The 27,901-nt window shown below is 40.9% G+C and overlaps 3 protein-coding genes and 1 long non-coding RNA gene across 6 annotated transcripts; 3 read left to right on the top strand and 1 right to left on the bottom strand.

Annotated features, from left to right (window-relative positions):
* The first annotated feature begins 345 nt into the window (after positions 1–345).
* cul4b (cullin 4B) lies at positions 346–9,491 on the top strand. Its single transcript, XM_076102826.1, has 20 exons — positions 346–1,272; positions 1,865–1,980; positions 2,067–2,170; positions 2,297–2,366; positions 2,610–2,683; positions 2,792–2,954; positions 3,178–3,267; positions 4,796–4,878; positions 4,964–5,031; positions 5,199–5,317; positions 5,411–5,603; positions 5,715–5,819; positions 5,908–6,018; positions 6,274–6,359; positions 6,620–6,727; positions 6,830–6,943; positions 7,032–7,137; positions 7,230–7,402; positions 7,479–7,631; positions 8,292–9,491. Exons 1-20 carry the CDS (start codon positions 804–806, stop codon positions 8,385–8,387), a joined length of 2,601 nt encoding a protein of 866 aa, XP_075958941.1. The 5' UTR covers positions 346–803; the 3' UTR covers positions 8,388–9,491.
* A 165-nt stretch (positions 9,492–9,656) lies between these two features.
* lamp2 (lysosomal-associated membrane protein 2) lies at positions 9,657–18,612 on the top strand. 3 transcript variants are annotated; one of them, XM_076102827.1, is made up of 9 exons: positions 9,657–9,816; positions 11,485–11,600; positions 12,065–12,275; positions 12,368–12,529; positions 12,618–12,865; positions 12,985–13,092; positions 13,284–13,338; positions 13,443–13,613; positions 17,592–18,612. In XM_076102827.1, the coding sequence occupies exons 1-9, from the start codon at positions 9,771–9,773 to the stop codon at positions 17,732–17,734; spliced, it is 1,260 nt and encodes a 419-aa protein (XP_075958942.1). In that variant the 5' UTR covers positions 9,657–9,770; the 3' UTR covers positions 17,735–18,612. The 3 variants fall into 3 exon arrangements, with proteins under 3 accessions (XP_075958942.1, XP_075958943.1, XP_075958944.1); XM_076102828.1 differs by lacking the exon at positions 17,592–18,612 and adding an exon at positions 14,725–17,416; XM_076102829.1 differs by lacking the exon at positions 9,657–9,816 and adding an exon at positions 11,709–11,820 and having other exon boundaries at positions 11,491–11,600.
* A 39-nt stretch (positions 18,613–18,651) lies between these two features.
* LOC142962395 (uncharacterized) lies at positions 18,652–25,664 on the top strand. Its single transcript, XR_012957315.1, has 2 exons — positions 18,652–21,911; positions 22,596–25,664. It is a non-coding gene; the product is annotated as an uncharacterized LOC142962395 (long non-coding RNA).
* Positions 21,859–25,358, bottom strand: atp1b4 (ATPase Na+/K+ transporting subunit beta 4). Its single transcript, XM_076102842.1, has 7 exons — positions 24,927–25,358; positions 23,435–23,563; positions 23,188–23,292; positions 22,639–22,838; positions 22,292–22,348; positions 22,108–22,200; positions 21,859–22,020 (listed from the first exon to the last, which is right to left on the bottom strand). The coding sequence occupies exons 1-7, from the start codon at positions 25,183–25,185 to the stop codon at positions 21,859–21,861; spliced, it is 1,005 nt and encodes a 334-aa protein (XP_075958957.1). The 5' UTR covers positions 25,186–25,358.
* Positions 25,665–27,901: the final 2,237 nt, after the last annotated feature.

The following is a 27,901-nucleotide window of genomic DNA, read 5'->3' as shown; positions in this document are numbered from 1 at the left end:
ATACAAACATACAGTATAGTGCAATAATAAATACAAATAATGTAAATATAATATACACAGGTAATGTAAATAAATGTAAACAAATGTAAAGCGATAGACAGGCAAACACACTTTATCGTATACTGTGTAAACTAGTAAATATTCATAACAGAGAAAATATCCATTCATATCTTAACTGGGCAACTTCCTTTATTCATTCATGTTTGGTGAATTGATGACCGTAAAAAAAAAATGACATCAGCCCATGGCGGTGGCATGGCGCCATCTTGTGGCCAGAGCAGTTATAACACCGTACTTTGTATAAAAAAACACGCTTGGGCAAAAACTACTTTTTGTACAAAGTACTTCCGGTGGGGTCACCGACTATCTTTTATGAGCGATTTTTTTTTTCCCCGTGTTTACCAACGGCTGTTTTTAGTATCATGTGAGCCTATTTTTTTGCTGTTGCTACATTTATTCTGTGAATAATCATCGTTTACGGCCGCTTCAGTTAACCGCTCTCACTCAACGACAGCACAACGCGGTTTGGACACGAGAGGCAAAAAGAGGAAGCAATAGCCAACCATCTTTCTTCTCCTGCCAGCAATAACAAGAAAGAGACCAGGCTCGGTTCAAGTGGATCTGTGTAGTTTACACTTTATTATCTGTTTTATACTGGATAAAAGACTGGAGGGGAAAATACCATATCCGCGTTAAGATAGATAACGTTAAAAGCTCGCGGACACTGAGCTCATCTCCCAGCAAGCCTGGAAGTTTCGCATCAGAAGACTTGACTGTTGAGAATTAGTATTCCCCGTTTTTTCATGTTTCCAACAGGTTTATCTTCCCCTAATCCCCCACCACCGCCAACCCAGGAGGCTAGAGCAGCGGCTACTGATGTCAAACCCGACAGCGGTAACATCACATCTCCGAAGAAGAGGAAAATAAACGGCTCAGAGAGGGACGACACTACAGACACCATCTCTTCTTCGCCTCCCAGGACCCTGAATTCCTCTTCCTCCTCCTCCTCCTCCTCTTCTCCCACGCCGCTGCACATCCAGAAGAAGTTGAGGTTTGACGATTCGGTGGATTTCATTGGACTGGATGTGAAAATGGCTGAGGAGGCTGCTGCTGCTGCCGCCGCTGCTGCTGCTGCTTCGTGCTCCAATAACAAAAGCAAAACCGTGTTCCTGGGACACCATGCGAACGGACTGACGAAGCCCGCAGGCTCCGGCATCTTCTCCAACAGTAAACCCGGTGCCGCCAAGAAACTAGTCATCAAGAACTTCAAAGGTAGCAGATATACACTCTGGTGGAAGCTTCAAAACGTTCACTGACAGCAGTAAACAAAGTCCCCATGCACTGTGGTTATATGCATGGTCAGACTGGGACATGAGACCAGGTCTCTATGGTCTGTTCTTTAGTCCTGAAGGCTGCTTTTCCATTTTAAATACTAAAATATTATAAACTTAGCTGAGTCAGAGAGCAGTGAATGCTTCCACCATCACAGTTCAGTAAGAAGAAATGTAGACAGTAAATATGTTGGGGCAGTTATCAATTAATTAAGTAGGGGCACTCATTAACATAACTAAAACAGTCCAAAGTAAAGTTCTTAAAATCCTTTTAGGAGTTTCTAATACGACTATAAAGAGGCTGAGACTTATTGAAAATTATCAAATTTTAAATTTAGACAATATCATGTCTAATAACAAGATAATAGACTTCACCATCATCCCGCTATATTTTAATAAGTCATAAACACATGTTTTATGTTATCCCTGGTTCCGCCGCAGCATTGTGGTCCAATGAGGTCCACTGTCTCGTCCAGGGCCTGCTTAAGTTTACAGTCTCATCACAGCTGTTTGTGTTTTTGTTCCGCACACAGAAAAGCCCAAATTGCCCGAGAACTACACGCAGGAGACCTGGCAGAAGCTGAAGGAGGCGGTGGAGGCGATACAGAACAGCACTTCAATCAAGTACAATCTAGAGGAGCTCTATCAGGTATCACCACAGACCCGTTGGCCTCCCAGAGGAAGCTCGTCCGTAGAGGAAATGTCCTTTTTTGACTCTTTCTTTTGTCCCCTCAGGCTGTTGAGAACCTGTGCTCCCATAAGATATCTGCCAAGCTTTACAAACAGCTGAGGGGTGTGTGTGAAGACCACATCAAGGCACAAATTGATCAATTCAGAGAATATCCTTCACAGTTTCTACTTGTCTTCAATTTCTATCCGTGGATCTTTACTTACTTTTGTATATCTCGGTGTTTATCATGCAGTCGTGTTGCAGTAAAGCTCTTTTTCCTTAACACTGTTCATACGGATGCCCTGGACAGTGTGCTTTTCCTAAAGAAAATTGACAAGTGCTGGCAGGATCACTGCAGACAAATGGTACGTTTTATAACTTTAATAAGACAAGTGGTCGTTGTTGTATATCTTGAAAGTGTTGACACAACCTCCCTTTCCATGCGGTTTGTTTGTTAAATGGTTGTTCCACTGTTTTAGTATTGCACTTGTTGTGTTGTGAGAGAAATACTGAAATGTATTGTGAAGTCAAGATCAGGCTTATTTTCTCAGACTGTGTGAAATCGTCAGTAGTGCTGCTTTCTAACTGTGATTGTTTGTTTTTCACAGATCATGATTAGGAGTATATTTTTGTTTTTGGACCGCACCTATGTTTTACAAAATTCAATGCTGCCATCGATCTGGTGAGTGATCCCTGATGTCGGCTAGTGTGAGGCTGATTTCAGTTTTTTTTTTATTTTATTTTATTTTTTTTAAGTGGGTGTTTTAAACAAGCATGCTCTGGTCTGCAGGGACATGGGCCTGGAGCTGTTCAGGTTCTACATCATCAGTGACCTGAAGGTCCAGAGTAAAACCATCGACGGGATTCTGCTGCTCATCGAGAGGGAGCGAAACGGGGAGGCGATAGACCGCAGCCTGCTGAGGAGCCTGCTGAGCATGCTCTCCGACCTGCAGGTAACCGAGCATGTACCGTTTAAATTATTGTTTTAATAACGGTCCACACATGAGTGTCAGCTGGTGTGAGTCTGTATCTGAAAGCCTGCATCTTTGTCCTGTACTACGAGAAAAGTGCGGCTGTGTTGTTTGTGATCATCACCCGCACAGGGGTTTGATGGGTTGTCAGCTTCTTCTTGACAAATGGCTTTAATGAAACCTGCGTTCTCTCCGTCCCTGACAGATTTATCAGGACTCCTTTGAGCAACGCTTTTTGGAGGAAACCAATCGGCTGTATGCTGCAGAGGGACAGAGGCTGATGCAGGAGAGAGAGGTGATTTATGGGGCCCTTAAACTCTGGGCTAGTTTCTTATTTCAGTGAATACCTGGTCAAAGATGGGCAATCTGATCACACGGTACATGTTCTGTTAAGGGCCCGTTTGAATATGTAAGCATTAAAACTTGCAACATTAGTTTTTTTTATTTTAGTTCCTGCAGAATAAAACAGAAAGGACTCACTGTTTTGTGTTCATGTTGAAAGCAAACTAAAGCGATTCAAACACAACATGAAGTCCATCACAAAAGAACAGAAACACCAGCGCGTCCGTCAGAATGCAGCACAGGCTCAATAAATGCTGCGTTTGGACTGAAGGTTTTCTTCTATCTCGGCTGGAAAAGCTTTTGCTTTTAAAGCAGTTTGTTTACTTACTGACGCACTGGATTGAGACAGATTTTCACTCTTTACCGTCTCAGCGCAGAGCTTGATGTTTTCCTAAAGGTTGTCAAAACATTTAGTTTGCGAATTTGAAAGTGAACCATGTTTATTTCTGAGATATTATGGGTTCAGGGATTTTTGAGACGGCTAACTTAAAACATAGAGGTTCAACTCTACATGCTTAGACTGTACTATACGCACAGTTCAGATTTAGCTGATCAAATAGATAGCTTCTTAAATCTTGATGCTAATAGTTTAAAAATACAACCCATGAATTAATTTACCTGATCAATCAAATAACAAGACTCTTGTCGAGTCCAACTGTGCTAAAAACATTTACTTAATCATCGATGGACAGTTTATATAATACTTGCATGTAGTACTTCTCCTTGTTACTCGCGGTGTTCTTGCGTTCTAACGTGGAGCGATACTCGTCTCCCAGGTGGTTGTGATTGTAAAGGCTGCTATGATTCCTGTCCAGGTTTTTACACTCAGTTTATTAGAAACGCATGGATAACGGTCCTGCAACAAGTCCGACCTTCAGGAACATTATAATGTTCCGTTTTTGTTGAAGCTGTTTTAGAACGGCGCCGATTCCATTTATCCCCATTTCTATCGATGCGGATAGGCTACATACATCTGAGGGACATCTCTCTGTATGATGAAATACAGTTTAACCGCATCACAAACTACGTCCTCTGAAATGATCATACTGTCGAATCACCTTCTGTTTTATTACACTGCATTATGACAAACAGGCAACTGACTGCATCTTTCTGAGACCTTGAGGATTTTGGTGTAGCTAACCCTGAATTTATGAGTTTTATTTACTTGATTTTACTTCAATTATCTCTTTATTTTTATTACCTTTTTTTTAAATTTGTTTTATCTATTTTATGCTGGTCCTGCTAATGTCTTTCGTTATCTATAAGTTCTTCATTTGATTTTTAATTGTCTATTTTAATTTGCTGCTCTATGTGAAGTACTGTTAAACCCGGGTTATTCAGAATGCAGCTGTATTGGAGGAAAAAGCTCTTAAGGCGCATATGAAATGTTGTTTTAGTTGTTGGAAGCTCGACAGTATATTTAAAGTAGTAGATATTAACAGATGACAATATGCTTTCCCCTCTGTTTCTTCTTCTTCTAGGTACCAGAATATCTCCATCATGTCAGCAAGCGCTTGGAGGAGGAGGCAGACCGAGTCATCACATATCTAGACCAGAGCACACAGTGAGCGGTAGACTGTAGTTATTAGTTTGCTGTTTAACGCTGTAACCTGAGCTTTATTTTTATTTTTTCTTAATCCCCCGCTCAGAAAACCGCTCATTGCTACTGTGGAGAAGCAGCTGCTGGGTGAACATCTCACAGCTACTCTGCAAAAAGGTACACGACAGTAAATACTTATTGTAAATGTACACATGAGTCACTTTACATGTCTGGAACGCATCGGATATCTTATCTATGCCGCCTGCCAGATGACACACTCAAGTCGTGAGATAAAAGCAGCTTGAACTCTGACCTCTTGATTCTCTGTCGTTGGGACCTTCCAGGGCTGACTCACCTGCTGGATGAGAACAGAATTCAGGATCTGTCTCTTCTCCATCAGCTCTTCAGTCGAGTGCGAGGAGGCGTTCAGGTTCTCCTGCAGCACTGGATAGAGTACATAAAGGTATGACCGCAGTAACGGCGATACAAGTCTGAAGATGACGCTCTCGGGCATTGTTTCGCATATTCTGTTGCTAACTGTTGTTTGACCAACTAGGCTTTTGGAAGCACAATCGTAATCAATCCAGAAAAAGACAAAACGATGGTGCAAGAGTTGCTCGACTTCAAGGACAAGGTGGATCACGTCATCGACATCTGCTTCATGAAGAACGAGAAGTTTGTCAACGCCATGAAGGAGGCTTTCGAAACATTCATCAACAAACGGCCAAATAAACCTGCAGAGCTCATAGGTCAGTGAGCATCCCCCCCCCCCCCCCCCCCCCATTCATAACTGCTGCACCGTCAGCAAATATACAACAGCATCTAATCTTAATGTGACATAAATGTCCTTTTATTTACAGCAAAACACGTGGATTCAAAGCTACGGGCGGGAAACAAAGAAGCAACAGACGAAGAGCTGGAGAAGATGCTGGATAAGATCATGATCATCTTTAGATTCATCTATGGTAATAATATCTACTATCTCACTACTTTCAGTTTAGGAGCCCCTCCCCCCCTCTCTGTTCTTAATATAATAATGTGTTGTCATTTTAGGAAAAGATGTTTTTGAGGCCTTTTACAAAAAGGATCTGGCCAAGAGGTTGCTGGTTGGAAAAAGCGCCTCTGTGGATGCTGAAAAATCGATGTTGTCAAAGCTGAAACATGGTGAGTTTAATCCTGAGAGTCACTTCTTTACAAAAACACTGAAGTACATCACAGAAAGGGAATCCTCACCCTGAATTTGGGCTGTCACGATATCTGATTTGTATTACCCTGGCCACACGAATTCACAACAACAATATTATTGTGTGTATTATTAACATGATATCAATATTTGATTTCTTATTGCCAACAGCAGTATATTGGGACACCCCTAACCCTGAATACACATTGACTTGTGACCTTTTGGTGTTTCCTCAGAATGTGGAGCAGCCTTCACCAGCAAACTGGAGGGGATGTTCAAGGACATGGAGCTTTCTAAAGACATCATGGTGCAGTTCAAACAGGTCAGCACAACAATAGTCGGTTAAATCTATAAGAGTGTGCTTGTGAACGTTGTATTTGATGCAATGAGGTGATGTGTACGGCAGTTTAGTTTTCACACAGACAGGAGCGCTACGTGAGCAATGCAACTCCCTCGTTCATTTCAGTGTGCCCTCTGTGTTCACACAGTAGGGATCCAGAAACGGAAGGCTGCTGACTAAAAACGCAGAACCATTAAGTATGGCAGGTGGATATCACATGTGTGTCATTTGTGTTTCTGTAGTATATGCAGTGCCAAAACATTCCCGGCAACATTGAGCTGACGGTGAACATCCTGACGATGGGCTACTGGCCGACCTATGTCCCGATGGAAGTGCACCTGCCTTCTGAGGTTAGTGCTGTGCAAACAGAGAAAAATGTGCTGTTTTTATGACCTGCCATGCAATAAATGTACCGAGTGTTGCTTTGTAACTCCTCCGTTATCCTCGTTCAGATGGTGCGACTGCAGGAGATCTTCAAGACCTTCTACCTGGGCAAACACAGCGGCAGGAAGCTGCAGTGGCAATCGACACTCGGCCATTGTGTCTTAAAAGCTGAATTTAAAGAGGTAGATGATTAATAAGAGAATGCTCTGGTGTGTTTCCACTGAATACAGCATCATGTTAATTGTGTTCTTTGATTTTTTTTTACAAAAGGGCAAGAAGGAGCTGCAGGTGTCGCTCTTCCAAACACTCGTGCTGCTGATGTTCAATGAAGGAGAGGAGTTCACCCTGGAGGAGATCAAACTGGCGACAGGAATAGGTTTGTGTGATCACATCAAAGTTTGGTTGTCAAGCACTCATTAAGCAGCACCACTGATCTAAAAACACTGTTTGTGTCTGTTTGGTTTACAGAAGACAGTGAACTGCGCAGGACTCTGCAGTCACTAGCTTGTGGAAAAGCACGCGTCCTCACCAAAATCCCCAAAAGCAAAGACGTGGAGGACGGGGACAAGTTTTCTTGCAATGATGACTTCAAACACAAGCTCTTCAGGATCAAAATAAACCAGATCCAGATGAAAGAGACGGTATGATAATATCTTGCAGTAGTTTCCTCACTTAAAGGTTTTGGTGATTTATTTTAACTAGTTGTTTTCTTCACAGGTGGAGGAGCAAGCCAGTACCACGGAAAGGGTGTTTCAGGATCGTCAGTATCAGATCGACGCCGCCATCGTGCGGATCATGAAGATGAGGAAGACTCTGAGCCATAATCTCTTGATGTCTGAAGTGTACAACCAGCTCAAATTCCCCGTCAAGGTGATTAAAACAGCACTGAATCGCTTTATTTCATTGATTTATATTAGTATATGAGCAGGGGTTACTTTGTTAATTTGATACTGGGTTTTTGAGAGTCAATACTTATATTTGAGAGTTTAAAAAATCCTTAAGAATTTTGACCACAATATGCACTTAGCGGAACATTTTAAAGTTAAATATTTTTCAGTTTATGTGCTCTACAAACTATGAAACTGTGACACTGTTTCTAAATTTGCTTCGACATATATTTGGAATTTCTATAATGCTATTTCTTGTTATTTATCGAGCGACAACTACGTCAATATCTGCATTCTGCAATATTGCATGAAATCTCGATAAGTACAGACTGTTTGAGTAATATTTCATTGAAGCACCTTCCTGCCAACAAGTTACCGCCGCCATTAGCTGAAAGTACTCTGTGTGAATAAAAGTTGACTTTAGACAAAGCTACCGGGATAAGATCTAAACTGGCTTGTGTAAGAAAGACTTAGTAAGTTACATATAGTAAGTTAAGACTTGGTGAGTTACCCTGTAAATGTCACATGGCATGAATCTGCTGTTCACTGCGATTACCTCACACCTCAAAGTATAAAAATAACCAGAAATGTCGGCATGTGCCTCGTGTGTTGACCTCTACCTCCTCTCTGTCCTCCCTTGCAGCCTGCTGACTTGAAGAAGAGGATAGAGTCTCTCATTGACAGGGACTATATGGAGCGTGACAAGGAGAACCCCAACCAGTACAACTACGTGGCTTAGAGAAAGAAAAAGTGACTGAGAAAAAGAGATGCAGATGGTCCATTCAGGCTGAGGTGATCGGTCTCTAAATATTTTGCTCCAATGGATGTTAACCATTATCATCTTCAACCCAGCGACCGACAAGTGAATGGAAACGGCTCCACAGGATTTCTGTCAGGGGTCTTGTGATCCTGTGGACTGCATGCCCATTTGAAAAGAAAATATTGTCCATATTTCTCAGTACCTCTGAGAGAGTCGGGCTACCGTGAACTCACAAAGAAGACACAGATGTTGTCCCGTTTGCTCTTTTTTTTTTTTTTCTTTTTTTTTTTTAATAATGGAGAGGAAAAATATTTATTTTCAAACTTAGATTCTTCTTTGTCCATAGTTTAATCAACATGCTATTTGTTATCAAGTCACTTTTCATCATTTTGTTGCTGACACACTTAACAATGCTCTAAATGTACCACATGTTGGACAGAAAAAGGATCAAAAGATTAAACCGATGCTTGTTTCTGCAGTCGGTGTCCAGTGTGGGACTGTTGGACTAACATTCATAGTAGGGAATTAACTATTTGGGGAATATCTGTGTCAAATGTGTGAACCTGCAGCAAAGTTTTTACCATTTTTAAGGCCTGATAAAGCTGTGATCATGAACATACAAAGCGTTCAAAGCTGAGTTTGTGCTAAAAAAAAAATAAAGAAAAAGGAGCACTTCTTTTCTTATAGGGTGTATTCAAGCTGCTAAAACACTTCAGTTGTACAAGAATATGCATTTAAGTTTCTCATTTGTTCTGTCTTTGTACATACTTCACAAAAGTGACCATTTTAAATGATCTCATCTGACAGTCAACTGCTTTTTTAGGTTTTTTGTTAACCCTTAGAAAGTATTCTAAAAGCACAATGAGATCAGAGGCCCCATCTTCCCTGGTGTCATACCACGTACACACTATATATTTTTTTTGTATGTCTCCATGTGGGGCTTGCAGGCCTTGATGAAAAGTGGGGGTGATGGAAGAGGATTGCCTCAACACATGAGGGAAAATATGATTGATTAGACATGCCATTGTTTGTATGAGTCTGTTAGATTTATTGCTTCAGATTAAAACAACTGTTTCAATCGGGTTTTCTTTTATTCATTATTGATTTTCATCATATATCACTGTCTTGTATGAAAGCAGGAGTCCCTTAAACATACACATTCTCGTGAGCCTTGGAAGTCCAATACTGAAGTACATAAAAGAGAGACTACCTCCTTCTGGTCTGAGACCGTCCCTGTCATATGACTTCCATTTCCTGGTACAGTCGGCTGAGCTCCATATACCAAACACCGCTGACTGAGCGATACTATCGTGTTATTTATCTCCTCTCCTGTGGCTGACGCTCCAAAAATATTGAGCGATCATGTATCGATATGCGTCATCTGTTCTATTCCTCGCCTCTGTATTCGGTATGTATCATCACCTTCAATTTGTCTTTAACGTTAAATCAAATGCGTAAAAAGTGAGAGAGAAAAAAAATCTGGTTCTGTGAAGTGACGCGATTGCCGATAAACTTATGGGACACTACGGGCCTGGTGCTTTGGGCTCAGGCTAAATGCTGCCCTGAGAGAATATAAATACATATATATATGTCTTAGTTGCCTGTGGTCTTTAATTTTAGACATGTGGTTTTTTAGGGTGAATTCACTGTACAGGCCTTAAAAGGAACCCGTTGTATGCTGTTCGTTCGAGTCGTGATGTTTTGCTAAAGAAGCTAGCTTGATCACCAATTGTTACCTACGTCATCAACTTTAAATTATAACTCCGTTAAATCACCGTATGCAGCTCAAGAAGCTACATTTCCCTCCATTTGCTATTTATCTTGCATGCCAACGTATAACTATGCAAACTAAAGCTAGCTTTGAGGTTATACTTCATTATTACTATTGGCCAGTTGATGTTAGCCATTTTAGCCGTTAGCTTAAATGTCAGCGTAACACTTGTTTTTAAACTCCAGTTTGAGTTAATGATAAAACCATCTGAGTCATGTCTGCGGCTAAATAACGTTAGCCACAAACACACCACGGTTAAGAGTAAAAACGACAACTAAAACCCAGTTGTCACAATAATAAAACGCATTAACAATTTGTTTACTTTTAAGATTAAGCATTAACGTTAGCTACGGTTGGCAGTTTACAGTCAGTTAGCACCTGTTAGCACGTGACCGTACAACCAGAATATATAATAAACGTTGGTGTTAAGCTAGCGTTCTGTGACGTAGCTAGTTAGCAGACTAGCTAGCCTAAGCTAATTAAGAGCTATACGACGTTAGTTTCACAAAATGAATACATTAAGAATCCAAAGCAACGGACAATAACCGCCATCACTTTAAACAAGAGCAATTTTTTAGTTTCAGATGAACGTTTTAAATGAGGAATCCACTCTGAATTCTTCTGTTGATGCGAGCTAATGTTACATTTATGCGAGCTACTTAATCCGATGTGCTAACTGACAAAATGTTATATTTTGCTAATAGTTCTGTTATTTTCCTCGATATCTCTATTATTCTCAAATGCTGACAGATACATGGTGTGACACATAAGGTTCTGTAACCTTGTGAAGGCTTTCAGTTATGTTTTCACTGCAAATGTTTTAATGTATCACATAATCCATTTTGTTTCTTTATAAATGTAAATGAGATTATAGCAGCCAGCTATTGTTGAGTTGATGACAAACCATGTATTGTAAATCTGAATGGACCTTGGCCTTGCTTATGTTAATACTAAACAATTTATCAAAGCCTGTAGAAAGGTACAGGGCTTTGTTGCAGATATGGCTGAATTTTTATTTTAAGAGTCTTCTGTCATTTAGAATATTACAGAAGTGTTCTCATGTTGTCCAATTCAGTGAACCTGGGGTCATGTAATTGTTGCGTACGTCAGAAATGGCTCATAAATACACTTATCTGACAGGTAAACAATTATATTCCTAGGCATTTTACAGCCTGGAACTAGGTTTTTTTTAACATTGAATTAAAAATATATATTTTTTGTGAAGACAGGAACCTATTAATTTCCAACTGGACTAATAATTAATTAGAATAAGGATAATAGAGTCATTTCACTTTTTCCTTTCAGCATTCCAGCTGTCACACGGCACTGAGGTGACTGTCAAAGACAAAGACAACAACTTATGCCTCTCTGCCAATCTAATGGTCAACTTCTCAGTCTCCTATGTTGTAGCTGACAAGAAGGTGAGTGTCTGGTCTTAGTCACAATAAGCTCTACTATGACCGACTGTTATATGTATTACATCAGGCTATTAGTTTAACAACCTAGCAAAGCAGCTCCCTTCTTATCAGCCTCAACAGCGTGACTATCTGACAACTCACGTGGAAGCAAATGTCATGGAAAGGGGAAATGAGGGGAGTCTCTACAAAGCAAATATATTCTTGCTATTCAGCATTTCAGTTCGTGAGTTTTCCCGATCCATATCCTGCGATTGTTATGTCCTGTGAGTTGTGCTATAGAGAGCAGCTCACAGAAATGCATTGAAATGTTCTCGCCTGTGCTTATAAGTAATGGATCTGTCATATCAGTCCTATTAGAATAAAGTTAGTGCCATGTTTACAGGGGAAATGTGAAATTAACTTTTTAACAGTTCTACATCATACTTGTATAATGACGTTTAATAAGGTTACACTCTGCTCTCTTTTAGAGTGAAACAGCGATGTTTGAACTTCCTGGTAATGTCACAACAGATGGAAGTGCATGTGATAAAACAAGCTCAACGTTGAAGCTCAATTTTGGCGAAGGACACTCCTGGAGTGTGAACTTTACCATCAAAGGAAAAACGTACCAGGCTGACACCATCACCTTTTCCTACAACCTCAGTGACACAGTCGTCTTCCCCAAATCTGTAGTTAATGGTAACTTCTACACCTCACAGTGCAAAGAAAAAAACACACACATTGATGAAAGGCCTTTTACTGATGCTGACGTGTTTTGGAATTTCTTTCAGACACCTTAACTGTCAATGTGAAGCCTCAGATCGCCGATGTCGGCATGGACACCTGCTACTCATGCAACAGTAAAGACACGATTGAGGCTGAGTCAGTCAATCAGACGCTGTGGAACGTGCTCATACAGGCTTTTGTCATTAACAACAGCACAAGTAAAAACAGTAAGTGCAGATGCAGCGTCACATCTCATCCGGCCTGTAATACATCTCGCCTGTTCTCTCTACATTCATCGTCTATTCTCTCCCACAGTTACTTCTTGTGCTGCTGACGTACCCTCAACCCCTGTTGCTCCCACCACTCATCCCACCACGACTACCCCTGCGGCTCCTGTCACAAACTCTTCCACTGCCCCTCCGCCTACCACCACCCCGACCCCCACCCCGACCCCCACCCTCCCCACGCCCACCACTGGGGAGTACAGCATCAAGCCTGATGAAAACAGCACAGTCTGCCTGATGGCCAACTTTGGGCTGCGGATCAGTCTCAAAAGCGGAGAGGTATGTTCATAAACGCAGTCTTATAATGTTGCAATCTTGTTTTACAGATTATAAACGAATGATCTTCCATAGTACTGTTGACGATTTTATTCCCTTCTCTTCCTTTTTAATGTCCCAAGATGAACTTTGAGCCCAATGGGACAACAAGCTCTGGCTCATGCGGAGTCAACAGCAGTCAGCTGGTGTTGACGTCCAACGCAATGACGATCACGCTCACTTTCACCAATGTAAGTTTGATGAACCTCCCTCGTCAAGTTTTCTCAGTGTTTAAAGGATTATAACCTGGAAGTTTCTATATTTTGACAATATTTCAGGCAGTTGAACGGTCACTGGTTATAACAAATACACTAAGATCAGCTTCACACCAATTTATGTTATTTTGATGCAGTTTTTCTATTTCTTTTTTTCCGTCTGACAGGACACAAAGAAATTCCACCTCCATGCTCTGAACATCACCGGAAAGACGAGCTCTGGTAATTTAGTAGAATCATATCTACCACAAAGACCCGGAACCACACTGAGGAGCAAGCTAATGTCGAGTTTTGTTCTTTTTTTTTATCCGTGTGTTTCTTTCAAGGTGTGGCGTTTTCTGGCGCGAACACCAACCTGAGTCTGTGGGAGGCGGCTGTCGGCAGCTCCTACATGTGCAACAAGGAGCAGAACTACACCATCACCGGCCTGCTCACCCTCTACACCTTCAATCTTCACGTTCAGCCTTTCGGAGTCAATAAAGGTGTTTTCAGTACAGGTAGGTTATTCTTTAATCTCTCTTAAAACAGACCCGCACCAAAGTGTTTCATGTGTAGAGTCTGGTGGCTGATGGCTGTTGAGGCTGTAACGAGCAACATGGTCTTTGCTGTGTTTGAAGCAACAACATGGATTATATTGTTGGTTTGTTCCAGCACTAAGGCTGGGTGGCATTTAAAAATTGGTACCGACAGTATTACTTAGTTAAAAGTTTATTTCTTGTCTGATAATATGATCAAACAATGTTTTTAATGCAATTTTCCCAAAGGACACAAAAGGTCACAAGTTTAAAATATGTATTAAATGTTAGTCTATTTAACAGTATAAACAAGTGTTTATTTTATAAGATTGTAAGTTACCACAATTGACAATCACTTTTTAAAATGTACAATTTTACAGTGATCGACAGCACTGACATGATTCTGTTTTGGAGCTAAAAAATAAGTCACAGACTGCTGCCACCCAGCCTTCATAATAACTAGTTATCCTAACAACCAAGGGAACATGTTTTAATTATAAACGTTTAAAATTAGTGGTCCTCAACGAGGATTCTAAATCAGCAATCGATCGTATTGAGTTCATTAAAATCATCAACACTTCAAAGACAGCGTAGCTTAGCAGTAGCCTGCATCTGCACATTTTGAGACACCACGGCCACTGACTGATGATGGAGAAACAACAGACAGGAGAATCGTGACACCCCTAATCTCAACTTTTTGGGCTTGCGAAAGTATATAGTCTTTCAGAATTAGAAAAAGAATTTGTGACCCCCTTCAGATTTTTTGCCTGGGTCTCCTGAGTGTTTTAACCACTGGTTTAAATCCTAATAAGAGACAATCCTATTTCTAATCAAGTCCATCCCAGGCTACTGTACATCTTCATGATCACTCCCAAATTCATGCACAAATGACCTCCTGCAGCATGTCTTCATTGATATGAAGTGCATCTACCATCATCCATCATGCCAAAGATTTCCATTCAAATGAGCACAGTGTTACAAGACAAAAAATAAGTGTTTTGGCACAGCTGATGGCAAATCATCTGCTGTCCTGCTGTTGTTAATCAGAAAATCACTGTTCCCCCTGTTGACATAACTCTCTTTTTATCTGCAGCCCATGAATGTTCACTGGATGACACCAGCATCTTAATCCCAATCATTGTTGGCGCTGCACTGGCTGGCTTGATTCTCATTGTAGTGATCGCTTACGTGATTGGTCGAAGAAAGACTTATGTTGGATATCAGACCCTTTAAATCCAGTTTGCAATCAATATCGGGGGGGTTCCCAAGCCTGGTCCTTGGGTTTCATGTGCAATTGTTTAATTGGCAAATAACTTGACAAACATCATCAAGAGCCAAAATCTAAACTAAAGTCTCAAAAAAACAAACATGAGATGCATTATTGAAGTTACTGGTCATTATGAGACATGAAATGCACAGGGAGCATTTTTTGAATTGCAGTTGCCTCAAAGGTTTTTAATGATACTATAATAAGGAGTAAAGATGGAGGGTTGGTGTTTTTGTCAAGGACCAAACTTGTCTACCCCCAATGTTTGTTTCTTTTTTGTTGTTTTCTGGATGTCTTGTCTTCCTTTTTTCATTGTGTTTTTTTTTTGTTAATGAGCAAGCAAGTGCAACATCCACACAACCTTTTTATTTTTTTATTTATGTGATCATAATCACATGAAAGGTGACTCAATATACAATATATAGAGTTTCTTTACATGTAAGGTCCACTCTTACATGTATAAATGCCTCTGGACATTTGTTTTTAGCAGGAGATGTGTAGCAATTTAAATCGGTTGCTGAAGGGTCCTGCACTTGCTCTGCCGACATTCCCTTTTTGTTTCCACTTGTTTCATCTTTGTGCACATTTTGGTTTTTCATTTCATTATGGTTTGACTGTTCATCCACATAATTATTTACCTTATAAAAGAAAAATAATTTTCAGGAGCCTTTCAGCTTTCTTTCGTTCTTCCCAGAAAGTCATTGACAAGGATGAAGGTCTATTCCACTCGGAAAGTAGTCGAGGGAAATGTGCTTTAGCCGATGTTTGCCCCTGTAGAGCAGGAGAAACATTGGAACCATTGGCCTGATTATGAGGCTCAAATCATATTAAGAATGTGGCATCAAAGTGTTGTTTAAACATAAATAGACCTTTACTGATGGAGGATATTTCGGTGTCCAGCAGTAAGTCCAGATGGAATGACGCTAACGATGTCTCGTTTACATTTAGGTGTAACGGTTCTGGAACGGACAAATCCTCGTTAGCGTCATCAATCACACCTGTGCCTTCTCCTGCTGTACGATGTCAAAATGTCTGCTATTTTTAAAGGTCTCTTACTTTTGCACAAGCAGAGAATAAACCAGATAATAAATATCAACTATTCTTTTTCTCACACAACCGATTTTGGCATTAGGTTTAGAAAAGGGAGAGTTCTGTTGTGTAGATATTCTCTTTTCTGAGGACATTTACATGTGAATGCACTAAGACGCTCTTTAAATGTCTGCATTATGTTGAGACTGTTGTCACATTATCTCACCTGTGTGTCGGTGTGGGCTTGGCCTGCAGGACCAGGGGACGTTAAAGCCCCTGAAAACATTGTATAAACACGAATGAACAAGAAAATATAGAATAATGTCCTTCAGAATTTATAGTTTGACATTTTGTAAACAGTTATTTGCTTTCTTGCTGAGAGTTTGATCCGAATATTGTGTTGGATATGAAGCTTCAGCCAGGAGACAGTTGAGGAAACACTCTGTCCAAACGAAACATGGCGTCAGAGGCGCCTACCAGCACCTCTGACGCTCCCTTAGCATGTTCTATCATGTTGGTTTGATCTTCTCATCTAACTCTCAGAAAGAAAGCACAAAAAGCACTCCTTTTTAAAAAGCTCCTCTTCTGGGTGTGTTTGTTCAACAGTGCTGGCAAAGAACAAACGATCCCAAAACCCGTCGTCATATTTTGATTCCAAAATTGCTTAAAAAAAACAATCTATCCTGTGAAACGGACAACATTGTTTTCATGTAGCAAGAAGCTGAACGCAGGTTTTCACGGGAGCTTTTAGTTCAGGGAAATAGTGCAGCTTGTATCAGGGATGGAGTGAAGCCCCAGAATGTGTATTTCTGTCAACCATTGTTACACATGGTAGTTGCTGTGTATTGTTGCTTAATTAGTGTTGTGTACTGTTATCCTTGTTCCAAACTGCACTGAGTATGAGTAGAGATAGTTGCATTTTGAAATAAGTTGCTTAAAGAATTGACTTTCGCAGTTACATTTCACATGTGTTGATAAATGGCTCCAAATCAAATATGGGCTTTGATTTTTGCTTATAATTGTTGCCGTCTTGTTTATTTCAGCTTTGTACAAACTCGGTTGCCTTCATTATAAAGATGGGTTTTTGCAGCACTGGTGTAGACGTTTGTGTTTCTCGACCTTAATCTCCTTTGTTCTCAATAAATCATCTTAACAGGTTTATCATCATGACAGCTGTGCCTTGCTTAATGATAAATGTCTCGTTTGTTCATTCAATAACTCGCTTTTACGGCTAAGAACCCTTTTCTGGTTGGTTTTCCTTCATTATTTGAGAACATTGCACACACGTGTTCGGTAAAGGGAATTTGTGCTGCAAGACCAATCGTGATCACGATAAATTAATATGTCTGTTATGTGGATAGAAAGGATTTCATCTCCATTCGCTCACGCTGTTCGCTATAATAGATTCGATTTCAAAGTGTCTGACAAACTGTGGAGCTTTTTAGCCTTTTTAAGATTCATGGAAATAAAAATGTGTTTCTGCCCTGGACACCCGAGTAAACGTTTATTCTTTTTCAAAACTGTTGCTGCTTTCAATACTTCTTAAAGTCAGTTAGCGGGCTACGCCTTTCTTTCAGCCGTTCATGCCTCAACTAGTGATAATATTTACTTTAACGCTTCTTTCCTAAGACATTCACCTCTCTGCTCTCTTCACCCCCGTCTAGCTGAGGATTGCCAGGCCGATGCGGAGAACTTCATTGTTCCCATAGCTGTGGGAGTTGCCCTGCTTGTTCTCATTCTTATCGTTCTGCTGGCCTACTTCATCGGGAGAAAGAGAAACATGGCCTCCAGCTACGAGACTTTATAATTAACCTTTCCTCGTTTAGATCTTAACGCTCTTCAAAGGATAGTCAGTGAATTGCTATATTTTGACTAAAAATGATCGACGTGTTGTATTGACATTTCCATGTAGTGTTTAGTGCTGACTGTTTTCGTAAACGGCGATAATTCGATATTTTGGGAAATTTGCAAGAGTTGGATGACAAAAATTGAAACCACTCTTCTTGGATATGAAGCTGTAGCCGGTTAGCTTAGCTTAGCAAAACGACTTGAAATGGGTGGACACAGCTAGCCTAAAGCTCATAGATGAACATGGTATAACCTATTTGTTTCACACTTACATACTTCATACTTAATTTAATGAAACCGCTCTTCTAGACTTTTCAATTGTTATTTGACTGAATGGATCAAAGTGATAATATAAAGAATACTTTTGGGGTGTTTGAGATGCTGCAGACATTTTCTTTTTAATTGACTTTTTGCACATTTCCCAAAGTCTTGACTTTCTTTAAGAATTTCCTTTGCTCGTCCTGCATGACATTAATGTTCACAAACACCAATAAGTAATAACATCTTGAGTGATTTCCTTGTTGTGCCTTTGGAATATTTCATCACCCTTTCCTCTGGTCTTAAACTTTCTGTAGGTTCTGATCTCTGTTCTTGCCGCTCTGCCTCTTTTCTCTCCAACTCTTTGTGGACTGTAAACATCCCAAATCCTTCTCTTTAAGTAATATTGTTCCAGCTGACTAAAACCACTAACCTGCTGTCTGTCTCCTCTCTGTTTCTGTTTCTGTGGGTCTGTCAGCTGAGGAATGCTACCTGGACTCTGATTTGAGCTTTTTGGTGCCCATTGCGGTGGGCGTGGCGCTCAGCTTCCTAATCATCCTTGTGCTTATCTCTTACCTGATTGGTCGGAGGAAGAGTCGTACTGGCTACCAGTCCGTATAATCCAACCCAGCTGCTTCTGCCTCTCGCACCCTTTTCAACCCTCACAGCTCTTTAAAAAAAACAACCTTCCCTGCCCGTCAGTGCATCGAAAGCATCCCAAATTTCCTGCTAATTTCTGTTTGCCTAAAAATAACCTTTAGCTTATTTCTCGTACACAGTTTAAAATTGATCCCACCCCTCCCAGCGGTTTCTTTTGTTTTTTGCTTCAATGCCAATAACTAAATCAAGTACCAAAACATTTATGATCAATATTGCATCGTTTGATTGTCGACTGCATGTTTTGAAAATTAAATTTATGGCTGTGAGTAGCCGCCCACCTCCTCCCGCCCCAGAGAGGCCTTTTCCCCTCTCGCTCTCTGTGCTGTATAATAGTATATGTGTAAATTACTCTCTTGTATAGAATGAATGATATTGATTTTTGATGACGTGAATGTAACAAGCAAGCTCCACTGTTGTCATTCGCATCCCAGAAGCCACTCTTCTTGCGTTGTATTAACCTTCATGTAAAATAAATAAACGCCTAAAGGAATCGCTCCCTTTTGCACAAATAGTCAGTGAATTGTAGTTTGATGAAAGGGACACTAACTACGACACTTTACCAGCATTGGGACCAGTTTGTTTTTGTTTTTTGTGGGGAATGTGTATTGTTTCATGTTTCTGTCACCGGCATTAGGAAGATTTATATTTCTTGAAATGTACACTTCTCTTCAAAGATTTACATTTGAGTGTTTGGTGAATCAATGATAGTGTTGTTCCCTTGCGTTCTCAAAAAGGTTAACAATTCTGCCACCAGGATCATATTTGGTTGCATGTACATTTCTTCCTGCACTACCCTTCATGCGATGGTACAGTAACATCGACGGTAATATTTAAGTCACAACATTTCATTTCCACGAGCCTCGGTCCTGTTCATTCGATCGCTCCCCTCCGACAGTTTCGTGCCTTGGTTTTGTGCACCTCTGAGTTGCTCGCTTGAAGCTTGTCTCCATCTGAGGAAGAATGTGATATGATGAGCTTGTTTAACACAAGTGGGGAACAAATTAAATAAAGTTTCGTTCTTGTTTTGTATCACTGTCATTCTTTTAACGGCTCTGCTTTTAGTGCGAAGTTGCCAGAAGCTTGTGGGTCTTGTGACAAAGCTGAATTCAAAGGTTAACGGCTCTAAACTAAACACTCACTTGGCTGAGGGAACTGCTGTGATTGCTCTAAACGTCTGTTCAAGTTTGATCAACAGCGTGCTTTTTACAACCAGGGGCATGACTCTCACGCCAGCTATTACTGGCATTCAGACAGTTATGCAATTTTACACAGAGGTCACACCAGTGGATGAAGGCTCAAGTCTAGTTTGAACAGTTTGATGAACAGTTAATCTGTGTTTTGTTACATTTTGCTTTCCTTCCTTAGTTTGGTGTCCTTGAAATATTTTTCACATTTCTTCTGTCATTATAAAACTCATGTTAGAAAGGTTTTGAAGTGTCGTAACCCTTTTCTTTGCCTGCACTTCTGAAGTAAATACAGAGTTGAGCACAATGTGGGTTTGTTGGTTGATCCACCACTTTGGTCCGGACTGAAATATCTCAACTGTCGAATGGTTTGGTACTAAATGTAATACAAATACTCATGTTCCCCATGAGCTTCACGTGAGGTTTTGAGTGAAACGTCTCAACAACTTGTATCCCGCACCCCAATATCCTCTTGACACATTCAGCAGACCTTCGAAAAGGGTTTTATGTTCTCAGCAATGTTTTCCCCGACGTCAAATGTTAAATGTACATTTCCTTAGGTCAATATGTTGAAATCACCCACCTACAGCTTAAAGCTTACTGATGTTTTACTTCTTGAAACCTACGCCCTCAAATTTGCAGGCAAGACCGTTTTCTCATGGCTGTAGATTCTTTGCTCTTTTTTTTTTTTACAACCAGTGAGGATATATTTCATGTTGTATAAGTTATGGGAGAGACATGAGCTATGAGCTATATGTTCCCTTTGTTAGGCCTAAAGTAGTCTGTTAGACCTCTCATGAATAAACAGTTAAACTCCAGTAACAGAAACACAATACAATACAAATACATTGTATTTAACCATATTGTATGCAATTCCTAATGTGTAATTTTCTGTAGCAGGCTTATGAAGCATGTCATCAGTTCAAGATTATAAAATTGGTCAACGACTGTGGATTTTCACATTTATTTACCTCCAAAAGAATGTAAAGTTTAACAGCAACCATTACTAAATTATACTATTTGTAGAGTTTTACTGAAAATGAAAGAGTTGAGATGTTACAACGTTGTAAAAGATGTGGAAGAAAACAGGACATACCAGAATATTGTATTTATTATAAGAACTATAATAGGAATAAATACAACATTGATACCATGTTTAGTAGCAAAGTTCAGACAGAGATTAATACTATCATAAAACAGTTATTTTTTTAAATGGTACAGACCTTTCGCAAACTATTTCACAGTACAGTATGTCTCTTTATTGATCAGTCTTGTGTAGTATTTCATTTTCAAAAGCAAATGTTTTTACAAAAGAAGGCAAGAAGTGGCTTGTGATGCTTTATCATAAATGTATATTACTGCTCTATTCAACAAAAATATAGTAATAGTGTATTTGCAGTCATTTACTATGTCTTTTTTTTTTTACTGTGTAAGTACAGTACAAGTCCTGCTTTCAGTGTTTGCATGATAGATAATTCTTACAATATACATGTTTGAAAAATATAATTCAAAACAAATTAGTACACACTGTCTCACAAAACTGTGCTCACAAAACCATGATCTACCCTGATACACCAATAGTTCTAAATGTCTAGTAATGTTTTAAGTCATAATTGGATTTGCATAGCCATAAATGCTAACTATTGGGCAGAGTGTAATTTAGTTTGATTAATCTTGCTAATCATTACAAAGTATCAGGAATTGTAACTCAGTCTATGACACTTGTCCTGTGCTCAGCGATGTTTGTTGTGGGTGCCAGTAGCACGCTCAGGGTACAAAGATACGACAGAAACACAAGAGGAAATATCGACTTCTTGAGGAATTTCTTTCACAGCAAAAGGTGTGGATATTTAAGTAAAAGATGAGGAGAGGGAGATTACATATTTCATGGAAAATAATGGTTCATTACTCATAATTTTTTATTGTATATTTTCCTGCCTCGTTGTCACTGGAGCATCCTGCTGGCAGCGATATCTTTGCTTTACGCTCCGACATCCAAGGAGAAGGTCACACTGCCCAGGGAGCGGTCAGTGGGTGAGTCGTTGATGATGCCCTTTCCATTCAGTTTGCATTGTACTTGGATGTGAGCGTCGTACTGCGTTAATGCAAAGCGCACAGCCACCACCGGTGCAGAGTAGTTTGCCTGAGACAGAAGTGACACAACAGATGTTATTTCATATTTGAATAAAATTGTGGAGATTCTATCCACAAAGATGAAACTCTCACTCACGTGTCTGGACTTCCCATAGTATGGATAGTACTTCAGGTCAAAAAAGCTTTTAGGGAAAAATTGGACTTCTCCCAAAGCTTCTGGAGGTCCTTTCTGAAAGAGGAAGAAGTTATGTTTTGTTGCATTTTCAGACATTATCGCTTTGATAGTATTACAAGCAAGAGTGTGTTGATGATTACTGTACCTTAACTCCACAAGTCACGTTCACTGGTTTGCCCTGGCCAGGTAAGTAACCAAGAATCTATTGAAAAGTAAGAACAGTAAGAAACAAACAAAGTTCTCTTCAACGCCTATTTCGGTTCTATATTTTTGTCTTCAAACTGAACTTCCAGACTAAAAGTAGAGCACAAGTGGCTTCATGTATGTTCATCCTCCCCCTGAAATGGCCACAAGTTGTCACTCAATGATTAAACCATGAGCTTCAACAGTCCCGTAACACACTGTGTTCCTACTGTTTTATGTCCCCTCTTTTGTTTGTACATTTAAAGGTGCACTGTGTCACGTGTTTTGGGTCACAGATGCTCGTCTTACCCGGTTCATTCGAAGGAGGATGCATGGCCTTCCCAGAGAATAGCCATAGTTGGGGTCCTGCAGCCCCGAACAGTCACCCAACCAGGACCTCCTGAACTCACACGCTTTCCGCTCTGCGCTCTCCTCCAAGTCGTCCTGCATGAAGTATCTGTCGTGTGTGCAACGAATATTCTTCCTCTGCTGAGGACCATCGTTATACGCTGAAAATGGAGAGTAGGGAGAAAGAGGCAGAGGGGCGGGGGGGGGAGAGGAGGGCATAAATAAACCCTTGCTACAGCAATAGCCTGCCAAACTCAGGCCTCTGATTAAGGAAGCTCAACAAAAGCAGGGTGAGAAAAAAAAGAACGAATTGAATGGCTGCACTCTGCCCACAAAGAGGCTTCCCTTCCCAGCATGCCCTGCAAGATCCAAATGGAAAAAGGGGACAAAGGTAGTGAAGATGAGGATTAACTCGTTGCATGCCCGCTTAATTTTAAACAAACTCAGCAACCTCATCTGACCCCCTCAACTTTTATCTTTTATCATCCCCCACAATTGCCACAGACTCACGTTTTAGATATTCATCCATAGCCCTTGCGTACTTCTTCCAGGACTTGCGATCAGTGGCGTTGAAGATGATTTCGTGGCCTTCTAGGTGTGGGGCCATCGTCATACCTGCCAGTGGAGACCCAGAGACAGTCAACTGTGCTGAGACTCAAGTAGAAGCAGGAGACGGAAGGACAGTGGAGCAGAGAGACGAGAGGAAAGTGACAGCGGAGGATGCAGTGGAGTGGTTTGAGTTTGGAGTTTTATTTACCTGGTGGCATCACTCTATCATTGAAGGTTGGATGGTAGGGACTAATAGACCACATGAGGCAAAACATACAGCCACCAAACATGGCTGCGAGAAACGAATAAAGTACAGCGTAGAAGAGGAGGATGAGGCCTGGAAGAGGAGTGGAAAAAGAGCTATTAGGATGAATATTTCTGATGCAGTATTTGCACAAAAGTGTCTTGCATAACAGTTGGCACATTTCTCAACAAACCTCTGATATGAGTTGAGAAGGAAAATGACCCATAATGAAATTCCTCTTTTGCTCAGACTGTGTGGTCTGTCTGGGCTCCATTCTATCCTTCATCAGGACGGTCACTAATTAAAACGTACTAAACGTGCCCTAAATTAAATGGCTTTTGCTGTGCGGGCAATTTCACAGGGGACTAGCTACAGCCAGCCTTGCGTCCCTGGAGCCACAAAGGCCTTTCTGTTTGAGCTCAGTGAGAATTCTCCCAGCTGTCCTTTCACTCAGGAACACAGTGAACCTCCGGTTGCCATCGTAGTGAAGGTCTTTTGCAGCCATAGAGGGCCGGCCAGCTCCAAGGAGCCCCAATCACCCCACTCTGGTATTGTGTCCCCTGTTACACACCCGTCTCACAGGACACACAGCACAGACTTCAACTCAGAGCCTTTCTTCATCGGACACATGGGCCCCTCCACAAGTGTGCACACACTGGTTTTGTAGCCGAAATGAGCTCTCGGCTCTGCCCAGGATCCGGCATGTCAGCTCATGCGAGTAACACACACTTTCCTTGGATATCCTCTCTACAATCAGTGGGATCATGTTTGCCATTGTGTACAGTGAAGCTGAGGGAGGGGCTCAACAGCGTCAAATGGCAGCCACCCTGGAATACCAAGAGGATGCTCCATCATCATTGACTCAACAAACTCGTCCAGTCTGTTGCTTCTGCCAAATAAAGTGAGCTCTATAGATAATACAACAACAAAAAAAAGGGGAGAGCATCTCTACGTGTTTAACTGCAAACGAGGGGCCTTGAGCATGTTAAGTTCAGCAATGAGGTCACCAAGGCTTTGGGAAAGAGGCTGTGGAGAGCATGGTAAGATGTAGAGGAATGTGATTTCTGGCCAATGCGAGGCCCGGGACAGTGAGCTCCCGCTGGGGATGCGTCCCCAGGCAGTCTGTTTTTGTCGGGCCACTCTGAATTGTCCATGCACCTATGTAAACATTGAGCATAAGGACACACACACACACACTCACAGCACAGTGAGCAGAGTCACTGGACTGGAGAGACATTTGTAACCCCCTAAAACTATCCCTGAGTGCATCTTTTAAAGACATTCAAACACTGTGTCTGCTCTTGTTGAAGACGATTCAAACTGTATTAGTAAGCATTAGACATTAGATCTGTAATGATTGGACACATGCATTAAAAATAAAATACTTTTGCATTAATCCAAACGTTCCCCCGTCATATCCCAACAACATAGAACTTTATCTTTATCGTCAACTCACTCCAGCTCTTCCCAGAGCGACCCATGAATTCCTTGGTCTCTGCATTCCACAAGTATGTCTTAATGTCGTCTATTTTCTGGTAGAGCGTCCTCTCGGGTAACGGCCTGCGCTTCCATCTCTCAAAGTTCAGGTCTTCCTGCTCTAGAGGCTGGTGCTCGGCCAACTCCTCCTGCTCTTCCTCCAACTCCTGGCCATGTTTGAGTATCACTTTGTGAGGCTGGTGGAAAGAAGAAGGAGAGAAAAAGCCCTCACCACACATATTCTTAACTGCTAAGTTCTGCAGTCAACCTATTTTCTTTTCAAATCGTTGCAGGAAAAAAATGGCATGCCTTCTGATCCGAGTATGACAGACGATATAAACTGCCAGCGAGTGCTCTGCATATTAATGAACATCGCACTGATGGTCCTGTCCCCTGTTTCTGCAAATTATAAACCCGCTGGTGACCTCTCTGGCACTCGTTGGGAGAGCTGACCTCCTCTGAGTGGACCCTCCTGCTTGGAGCAGCAGCTGCAGACAGCAGAGCTGGAGGGTCACTCTGACAGCCAGATGTTACTCACTGACTCTCAGCATCCACAGGCCAGGACACACAGATCCCATGAACCACAGGACGCTTGAAAGTGTCACCAAAAAGTCACTTCATTTGGGAAAGTTTCGCTTTTAAAAGAATCTGCTGTTAAATGTTTAAAATGCTGTTATTAGCTTTAAATCTTGTGCCAATAAAACCACTTGATTCTTGACTTTATAATAACTGGGTTTTTCATTCAAGATCTATCAACTCCATTGTAAGATGCCTTAATTGCCGCATCAGCTTCACTGAATAAAGTGATTATAAAATGTTATGTTTCTATCTAATATCAGCACTTACAAGACCTGGTGGATGATTTTTAAGGAGCTTCTCTTCAGCTCCTCCCTCTGTGGAACTGGGCTCCATATTCTTCACAGAAGGAAAAGGTACTTGTTAAACCAATCATATCCATGCCATTGACTGAAAGCATCACTTCTTTACATCTGCAATCTTGTCAAGTTCAACATTTGCACAATAATGCCAAGTCATATAACTTACTCTGCAATCAGACAACACAATGAATTTCATTTTTAAAAATCGGACATACCTGTAGTTTTCTTTGCAATAGAAACGCGTCGTGTCGAAAGCCTTCTTGAGCCCCAGAGTAAAAAAATAACGTTTGTCAAAAAGTGTTTGGGGATTTCATTAGAAAGTTTTAGGCATGCAAAGGGGACCGGGTGGGAAGAACCTCCTGCAACTAAGCGCGCATCATGGTGAATGAACGCTGGACAGAGAAAAACTGGGGGTGGGATACAAAGTGTTTTTTTGGACCGAGAGACGTTTTGGCAGCGGCATGGATCACGGCACTGCATTCAGTACACGTACACCATCAGTAATTACTGATGGTCTGCTGAGCTGGGCTAAGACTGAAGCAAACCATGAATACAATATTTATGGCGTATTCCAACACAAGACACTGTTGTCAATCACTGCCTGACTGCGCACTGTAGGCCTACGTGCACATGGATAGTCGTACAATTAACGTTTTTTAGAAAATGTATATTTCATTATTATTAATATTGATCGGGCATATATTTATTATGAAATAAAAGAATCACACATTTAATATTTACATTAGGTAGGTCTATTGTCTCTGCACATGCATGCACATTGATCCAGTTGCCAACGCCAGCAGCTCCATATAGACTCCTGCAGCAACTGCTTACCATAAGCTCCCCTCTGGAGAAGTTCAAGTTGTCCCTGATCCTATCTGCACGCCGGTCACGTAACGCTCTGTTACCCCATGTAAAAAAAGAGTGGGCGCGGGGGACTTTTTTTCTTCTTCTTTTACATGAAAAGAGAATTTGCGTCATGGAAAAAACTGTTCTTTGAGATTTGCGCGGCAATAACGTGCACATGTTCCTGTGTGTGCGTGCTTATGCGTGTACATGTTACAGTGAAGGCTTTCTCACCAAATAAGGGAATTTGCAAGGGACCTCTTCCTATAGAAATAATATTAATTTAATGTCAATGCAGAGGAATTCTCTTTATCTTATGTATGTATGCATTTAAAAGTGTCTTGATTGCTTCTTACCTTTAACTGCAGGCTACATATTCAATGCATTGTTCCTACAAGGGATTATAGGCTATACACGCAATGGTGCAGGGCAAGCTCCATGACCAACCAGAGGGCCCCCGGGTACAAATGAGCTGCTGCACCCCATATTCTATCTGTGGATGTATTTTTTTTTACTGGAATATGACCTGGCCACAGATTTTGTAGATCAGTCCCGTGTTCACGTTCATGAAAACATCCAACAGATTTGATGTATGGTAATTTGATTTAACAATGGAGCAATTTGGGAAGTTCCGGTGGCTTGCTCCAGAGCACTGCTGTACAGTGTGTTACCTAATCAGCAGCCCTTTAGTCACGCTAATAGTCAGCCTGCACACCCAAAACAATTTGGGTTGCCATTTACGCAACATGATATCGTGTAAGGATGTAGGTTTATAACTACAATTGTATTTCAAGCAAAAGTTGCTCTGTGTGCCTGTGCAGAGTAGCCAGGATTTTAGAAATTCTGAGGTTATGCGTCCAAGTCTGTCACGGTAATTGCAACCCCCTCAAAAAGTATGCAAATAGGCTATGCACTTTGTTTTACATTATATTTGTTCAGTTAACTAAATTCTGTATTTTCAATTAGTTAAATGATTATAACAAATAAAATACATTGCATAACATGTTCTGTAATGTTATTTTCCCTATATGAGGGTCTAGATAATATTAGGGCCTAGGGTCTTTTTTGTCATTGGTAAAACCCCAAATTCCCAGAAAAAAACCCCGAGGAAGCTACAGCCCTGACGATAAAAAAATAAAAAAACTGCAACCAACTAAAGCTAAAAGGTAAAAAAAAGAAATGCAAAAAAGAGAGAATGATTAAAAATGATATTTAGGCCTGAGGATGGTTT

Source organism: Anarhichas minor, unplaced genomic scaffold (genome assembly GCF_050575085.1).
Source record: "Anarhichas minor isolate MPS153535 unplaced genomic scaffold, ASM5057508v1 ptg000028l, whole genome shotgun sequence".
In the NCBI taxonomy this organism is placed as follows: domain Eukaryota; kingdom Metazoa; phylum Chordata; class Actinopteri; order Perciformes; family Anarhichadidae; genus Anarhichas; species Anarhichas minor.
The sequence above is the reverse complement of the archived record's forward strand: the minus strand, read 5'-3'. Positions and strand labels throughout refer to the sequence as shown.

Excerpts from the sequence above, each read along its gene's own strand:
- atp1b4 (XM_076102842.1), bottom strand. The coding sequence starts at position 25,185 with ATGTGTGGTGAGGGCTTTTTCTCTCCTTCTTCTTTCCACCAGCCTCAC. Across the intron at positions 23,293-23,434 it reads TGATAGAGTGATGCCACCAG|GTATGACGATGGCCCCACAC; the intron begins GTAAATAAAACT and ends CTCCACTGGCAG. Across the intron at positions 22,349-22,638 it reads TCCTCCTTCGAATGAACCGG|ATTCTTGGTTACTTACCTGG; the intron begins GTAAGACGAGCA and ends ACTTTTCAATAG.
- lamp2 (XM_076102827.1), top strand. The coding sequence starts at position 9,771 with ATGTATCGATATGCGTCATCTGTTCTATTCCTCGCCTCTGTATTCG. Across the intron at positions 12,866-12,984 it reads TCAGTCTCAAAAGCGGAGAG|ATGAACTTTGAGCCCAATGG; the intron begins GTATGTTCATAA and ends TAATGTCCCAAG. Across the intron at positions 13,339-13,442 it reads CACCGGAAAGACGAGCTCTG|GTGTGGCGTTTTCTGGCGCG; the intron begins GTAATTTAGTAG and ends GTTTCTTTCAAG.
- cul4b (XM_076102826.1), top strand. The coding sequence starts at position 804 with ATGTTTCCAACAGGTTTATCTTCCCCTAATCCCCCACCACCGCCAACC. Across the intron at positions 5,318-5,410 it reads ACTGGATAGAGTACATAAAG|GCTTTTGGAAGCACAATCGT; the intron begins GTATGACCGCAG and ends TTGACCAACTAG. Across the intron at positions 6,728-6,829 it reads AAGTGCACCTGCCTTCTGAG|ATGGTGCGACTGCAGGAGAT; the intron begins GTTAGTGCTGTG and ends ATCCTCGTTCAG.